At 29.5% G+C, this 7,912-nt stretch overlaps 1 protein-coding gene across 1 annotated transcript; it reads left to right on the top strand.

The window, feature by feature from the left end:
* Positions 4,550 to 5,136, top strand: LOC104776325. Its single transcript, XM_010500367.1, has one exon. The coding sequence runs from the start codon at positions 4,667 to 4,669 to the stop codon at positions 4,883 to 4,885; it is 219 nt and encodes a 72-aa protein (XP_010498669.1). The 5' UTR covers positions 4,550 to 4,666; the 3' UTR covers positions 4,886 to 5,136.

Below are 7,912 nucleotides of genomic sequence, written 5' to 3' on the forward strand. Positions count from 1 at the left end.
AAATTTAGAATATTAGTTGTTGTTGTCTTGTTGTTATATTATATTAGTTGGATTGTTTTTTTCTATTATTGGTTGAGGTTTAGTGATTTTGATTTATGAGTAAGATAAAACTATGAATCTTTATTGGTGATGATTTATGTGTGAATTAAACAACAGCAATTGGAGCCATTTGCGTAAGATAAAGATATATAATTATGTATGAAGTTTGAACAAAAAACTAGATACACTTTTTTTTCTTGTTCTATACATGTGTGTTGATATTTTTTGTCTTTGGTCTTTATCAACTGATATGTGTGATTTATTATGTTATGTCTCTTTTGATGTTTGTTTTCAGTTTGTGTTATCTATGTATGACTTAAGACTCATGTTATGTCTACGCTCAGTACTATATGTTTTTAGTTTTTGTAATGTATGAAACTATGACTTATGCTTACGATATGTCCGATCAATTAATTAGGTGAACATTGCAATATCATTACAACTTATATTTTACAACACTACACATTATAGATTATAGATTATCATCATTTATATATCTCTTAAATTGATTTTTATCATAATATCGATAAAAATCAATTTAGAAATGAATAAAAAGCAATTAGAAAGGCAAAATTGAAATAACCAAGCTTATCTAAATTAAATCTGAATTAACCGAATTAACCGAACAAAACCGATTTTATCCGATTTTTTTTGATAATTTCGGTTTATTTCGGTGAAAAAATAAAAAACCGAATTTGTCTACAACCGAACCGAACCAATTTTGAGTTTCGGTTATTGCGGTAACAAATTCAAAATCTAAAAAAACCGAAAAACTGAAACAACTGAATTGAAAAAACCAAAAAAACCGAAGTCCGAGGACTACCTAGGACTGTATGTATTTTATATACATCATAAAACGCATTAATCAAAAGAAGAAAAAGAATTTAAAAATCGAAAAAAAATAAAAAGTAAATGCAATGGTGGCCCCAAAACGGCGAGATATAATGTAGCGAGATATAATGGTGGGAGGGTTCTCGAGTGAGCGGGTCTCTTTATCTCCCGGTCACACAGCTAAGCTATTTCCACTTTAGCACGTGAACATGAACGTATGTGATCGTCGTACGTGGTGTTCGATCCAACGACAGCATCTACGCACGCGTCGATGACGCTAGCTGGTTCCTATTTGCAATGCTACTGTCTTGGGCCAAAGCCCGAATTAATGATTGTCTCTATATTTTAATTTTCACCACTAGATTGTAAATTCAGATTAGTATTAATCTCAATCTTAAAAAATGAAAATATGTTTCCAAGACTGTAGTACTGTACTGTAGTAAGTGGTAGTGATCTTTTTGTTAGACAAAAATAGATTTACTTACATCATCTCCAATGGTTTCCCCTATTTTTTCCATTATAATAGAGAACCTCTATAATAGAGGAGAGTTTTGCTCCAATGGTTTTCTCTATTTTTTCTTCTAAAAAGAATATTCCAAATATATTCTTTTTTTATTTTACAATTAACATATTTTATTTATAAAAATTGCAAACTAACCCATTTTACTTTAAATTTGTAACACTTTCATAAAATTATTATTTTTATTTAAATTAAATTTGTAAAACTTTCACAATATTTTAGCGATATTGGTGGATCCCAAAGTAATTTACCGGATTATTAAGTTATTAGTTTTTTGTATTAAAATAGTTATTATGGATTGAATGAAAAATAAATATTATAATTTATAGAAATTATCTTTTCCAAATGGTAGTCTCAATATTTTAGACTAAATATTTATACTTAAATTTATATTATTAGTTTTTTAAAATATTTATTTTATTAAATTTGTATTATTAGTTCTTAAAACTATTTATTTTGGTCATAAATAAAAGAAGTTAAAGATTAAGATGATTATTTTACAAATAAAATAGTTCACCTCTATTTATAGAGGGAAAATAAAATTCCTCTAAAAATAAAAGAAAAAAATAGCAATCTAAAGGTGAAAATAGAAAACCATTGGAGATCCTTTTACACACTTAACTTTTAACGAATAGTGAATAGAGTTTTTTTGTTAAATGTTAAAGGCAGATGTGAAAGCATTGAAACAATAATCTTTTCTGATTAAATAGTTACTTGTTGCTTTTCATAATGTTTTGTAGACTTGTAGTGCATGTATGGGACCAAAAAAACGTCGAATATATAAAAGAAAGTTCTTCAAAAATCAAGGAATCGAAAGAAGAAGCGCATTATCGTTTATTCTTTCTCTGATTTTCTAATGTACTCTTTAAAGTTTATGTGTAATGGCGATCGATGGATATATCATACATGTAACTTCCTTCCAAAATATCTGATAATTTTTATTGGTAGTTTATTGATACCGACCCACTCATGACTCATACCCATCTTGCCACTGGGTATAACTAATATTAATTTACCGTTTTTGAGATGCTTCTTCTTCTCGTCTTTTGCTAAACGGTTTAACTATAATTTGCCACGACAAGAAAATGAAAAAGAAACTATAATTTGACAAACACAAAACAACATTGTATTTCTTACGAATCATGATCATAAACCAAATATAGTTATTCTTTCTTTCAACAACCACAAAAAAAAAAAAAAAAAAACTTACAAGCAACATATACTTCACTTGAATTTATGTAAAACTAAATAGTAAATATCATTAGCCACTATAGTTTTTTTTTTTTTTTTCTAGTAACGAAGCTACGTGTCTTTTGATTTCTAGTTCTTATAGTTTTTTTCTATATAAATTTTTTAAGCTTTTGTAGGGTAAAAAGATTGCAAGGAGGAAAAAGAAAAGTGGTTACGGTATACATTACAAAACATAAATAATATCTTTCGAATATATAAATTCAAATTCGATTGTGTTGAATCAAAACATTATATTTGACTTGAAGCAGTGGAAGATTCATTATTTGGCTATTCTCTAAGAACTGTTAAAATGAGGTTTTTGTTTTCTTTTTTGTAAGTTGCACATCTAGGCTCTAAGCCTCTAACAAGACTCATTAACTCTTTCGACTACTTAAAAATTAACCTAAGTATATCGAACTAATTAAATGTAGTGTTTAGTGTTCCTCCGGAGGAATTTTATCTGGTTTACGAACAGAAGCCACGACACGGGCTACGTTCATTGCTTCGTTAGACGTTCCTGTAATATTATAACTCGTAAAACATAAAGAGTGCGATGCTTAATGCTTCCGACTTTGTGACTTTAGTTAATCATATACGTCTCTCTATATTATACTAAGAATAATCTAAATACGTCTAATTTAATTTGCAATATATTTAGTACTAAGTGGATGTAATCATATCCGGATCTATCTTAGATTTGCATCAACTTAATTTTTTTTTGTTTATCGTCTGACTACCGTTTCAACTTTTAAGTTCCTATTTTAATGAGGGATTAATTGTCGTATCTGTCGCCTCACAAATCTTTTACTGTCACAAATCTTGTGCCGCTGAATGATCAGGATTCGCCGCGCAATTTTGAATTCTTCATTACTCGTCAGTCGTCGTCTATATATATTTTGAAACTTACGTGTCGTCTAGCGATTATTTGCGACGACGGCTTTAGACAAACCAGTTTTAAGTAAAATACCAACTGGTACAATGATTAGCATATTGAGTATTCGTTCAGTTTAAAGATTAATCATCTCACTTGAGGACTTTAGGTGTAATCGTTTAGTTTAACTAGCAAAAAACTAAACTAGTGAATGATCTTTTGATTAAATGATTACTTTTCTCAAGTATTGTTTTGAATAAACATTGAAGAATCTGATCATGTATACATTACTCGGTATAGCATGGGAGTTTTGTTGTCTGATTCAACAGTCAAACAATTCATGCGGGAAATGTATATGGGTTATAGTTTTCTGTTTAGGGTATATATATGTATATTTATTCTCACTTTTCTAAGTAATGGAGCCAGTCTCTCTTTTGATAAACGTTAGCTAACACATCATTGGTTTACTACATAAATATGTGTATAATTCATATCCATCTCGATACATTAGGCACCTAAACGAGTATAATCCCATTTTAGTTTTTGTTTACGTCACCCCATTCATAAAAGAAAATACATTGTGATAATCTATATATAGTTCTGCCGACAAAGCAAAGAGAAAAAGATATATGGTCCACTTTGTATAAATAGTAAGCTTACCTGTAAAATAAAACATTGGCGACTTAAAAAAAAACTATAGGACTCTAAAATCTGTTTCATTGATAACCACTCAACAAAGGACGAGGTAATCTCCTATGCTTCAATAATAGAGTCAACCAAATTATACTGTTCTTCATTCTATCTGGCGATAGAGACACTTGAAACTAAAGCAACGACGATAACATTCGTATTTGTATAATATTATATTTAGATTCCCACTATTTGCGTATAATATAATAGCTGTCAACAAAATGTACGTATAAATAAGTGGGAAACAGTATGACAAAAAAAAAAAAAAAGTGGGAAACAGAAAAATAAATCCAACTAAAATGGACCCACTGATTTATCTCTATATATTCATCCCAACCCCTACACCTTAAATTCCAAAACAACAACACTCACCTTTCACCAAATTCTTTTACATTTCATCACCTCTCTCTTTTGTCTCTATTTGCATCATCTTTTCACATATTACCTCTATTGTTTTATATATTTTTCTTGTGAACTTTTCGAACATGTCGCTAGACGGATCGGGACTCGGAGGGATGGCTATGGCTGTGGCTTACACGGCAAGGAAGTTTCACAGAGAGAACATGAAGAGTCTGACGACAAACGCAGCCACAACCGCCGGTGGAGTCGAGGAGAACGGTGGAGGATCCGGCCGATGGTTCTTTAGAAAGCTGAGCACCAAGAAAAACTCTGCTAAAGTTTGTGATCTTATGGTTACAGAATAATATTAAGCTAAGAGATGATGGTCATGTCCTAAATTAATCAAATTAATATAAGGAATAAAAAGTTAGAATTTTTCTTTGCGATTTTAGGCTTAGCACTTTCGTGTGTTTACTTTATGTTTGATTGTGCCTATCGTGAGATTTTCTTATGTTTCTTTTTTTGGTTTAAGTCTAAGTATTTACTATTTAGAGTGGAGGTTTTTATAAAAGCTGTAAAGAGCTTCTATAATCATGCAGCTCGATCGTTTCTGACTTTTTAATACTATATATATATTATGTACTCATATTTCTCAAATACCATTTTTAAAAGGAAATTTTGGAAAATATTCCAAATAATTTGAGGGAGTTATCTTAACTATAGTCCAAATTAATTAACAGGTAAAATCATGTAACTTTCTTTTTTTTTAAACGTCCAGGACATTAAAATTCAGACGTATTTCAAATTAGCCAACGAATAAGAAATCATATCTAACGATTAGATAGTCACGACTCACGAGTCACGAGTAGTTGTTTTTTTTTTTTTTTTATAAGTTTATGACCAAAATACACATGAACAAGGAAATTAAGGGTTGGAGTTGCAATGTATGCAAATATTAATTATTCTCAGACCAGCATCTCTCCTTACTGTATCAAAATCCAAAAGGTCACGTAATTACCTGTTTTAAGTATAGATAACTATAGTATCTAATCTATCTATATGGTAACATCAGAATTTGATGCAGATTGGAATAGCCAAATGTGGGGTCAAAAAAAAATTATTCAAAAACATCCGATAGGTTAGATAACTTAAAAGAAAAGGTAAATGAATTAATTGATGAAGAGTATATAACTAAAAAAGAGTATCAAGTACTTGAACTTTCTTATCAAGTGTACCACTATATCGTATTTTCAAAATATAGTTAAAAAAATTCTATAATATAATCGTGTTGGTGTAGTGCTTTTACACCCGTACTAGTGGTCGATTGCCATAATATGCAAATTGTTCGTACAAGCATTTCAAAGATTTATAAGAAATGCTACAAGCATCAATTTTCTAATGGAAATTTTCATCTTATGGGATGTTTTCAAATCAACACAAAACATTTTCATGCATAAATTATCCTTTAAGTCATTTAGTTCTTGAACAGAAAAGTTCTTGGAAAATTCTGTCAGAAATTTTATCTTACCACCGAAAATGGTAAAATATTTTTTTTGACGAATCATATATTCTGGTGAAATTTCAAATAACTGATGGTGATTGGTTATTACTAGCAAAATAATAATAAATTATCTTTATAACAACATTAATGGATAACATATACGTAATATCAAGAGTAAATGTAATCATATTAGACATACCAATTTTAGTGGTAACCTTATTTAAAGACTTTAAAATGACTTTAACAATTTATAACGCTATTCTCAGTATTATTGTTGCCTTAGAAAGCAATAAAACTTGTACTTTAACTTCAATTTGAACGTCATTAATCTGTGAATGAAGTATTTAAACGAGTTAATGTGTGAAACTGTGAATGGTGTACTTAAAAACACACCGTAACTAAAAAGATTCGCCAAGAATAATGAAATACATACATTATATATACAAAATAAAGAAAACACCAAAATTATTAGGGTTAAGTTAACGACAATAATATGTGCACGGTGCACCAGCACCATACATAAAAAAAAAACATAAAAAAAAACGTACCGGTGCAAAAGAAATATACCTAGTGGTGACTGATGATTGATGATGAGTCAGTGGTGACGAGACGAGATAACGGAAGCTAGCTACTACGAGACGAGGAATCTTTCTTTTCTCACGTGCACTTTGCCACGTGAGAATATTCATTCAAAAGTCTTATGGGCTTTAAGAGCTAAGCCCAACAAATCTGCTCCATTGTATTTTGGTTATCTATTTAAACCTTTTTTTTTTTTTCCTTTCTTCTTTTTCTGTTATTTGCGCACACACACACACTCATGGAAATTTTGAATTAATGTATTTTAGCTTAATTTTTAAGGAAACTTCATATAAAAAAAACACGAAGTATACCTAACGAAAACACTAAGAAGAAACAGATTCAATTGGTTTCTGTATTTTTCTCTTGTTTCATGTCACTGATCAATACGTTTTTATATCATATTATAAAGATAGAAAACTATATATATGAATCTTTATTAAAAGCCAAACCAAAAAGCCCCCACTTAATTTACATACTTCTTCCATTTCAAAATATAAGATGTTTTAGTCAAAGCACGCATAATAATAAATGTTTATTTTTATAAAGTTTAACCAATTAGAAACAAGACTGTATAAAATAAATAATAAGAAAATATAAAATTAGTATAAAAGTTGCCTCAAAAATTGAAAACATCTTATATTATGAAACAAACAAAAACCTCTAAAACATCATATATTATAAGACGGAGAGAATATTTGTCTTTGTGGAAACACAGATATAATTAGACAAGTGGTGCCAAACTAATGAAAGAATCAAATATTTTATTAGGCAAAAGAAGAAAGATTTAAGCAAAGTAATCATTTTTTTAGAGTTGGGTAGGTCATTAAAGGCCCAATTATTTCTCACTAAGCTAAGGAGATACTTAAGTTAAAAGATGCCACTGCATACCACTGAGAGCCTCCAAAATAAAGCGAAAATTAAAGTAAACAAAATTGATTAAAAGTAATTAATCTTGCAGTACTCTTGTGTTCCATAAAATGCGACCTAATTTCTAGGAAAAGTTACTCAAATTTTGAATAACAAACGATTAACACTTATGAATTATTGAATAACAAACGATTAACACTTATGAATTATTGAATAACATTGATATATAATCAACCCAATGTTTAGTAGTACCATGGCATTTTCCCATATAATACGTTTACTCAAAACTCTTCATTTTCATGTTACTATATGTTAGCTCCATTAAAATATTCGACGAAGGCGATACTTAACTCAACGCGTTGAAAAACTTGTGTGGCTTTAAATCTGAATTACGTATTGTTTTAACGTTACAAACACGAATCTGAATCATAAGTTGATAATAAGT

This window comes from Camelina sativa, chromosome 3 (assembly GCF_000633955.1).
Source record: "Camelina sativa cultivar DH55 chromosome 3, Cs, whole genome shotgun sequence".
In the NCBI taxonomy this organism is placed as follows: domain Eukaryota; kingdom Viridiplantae; phylum Streptophyta; class Magnoliopsida; order Brassicales; family Brassicaceae; genus Camelina; species Camelina sativa.

Bases quoted from the DNA above. Each gene is read 5' to 3' on its own strand.
- LOC104776325 (XM_010500367.1), top strand. From the start codon at position 4,667: ATGTCGCTAGACGGATCGGGACTCGGAGGGATGGCTATGGCTGTGGCT.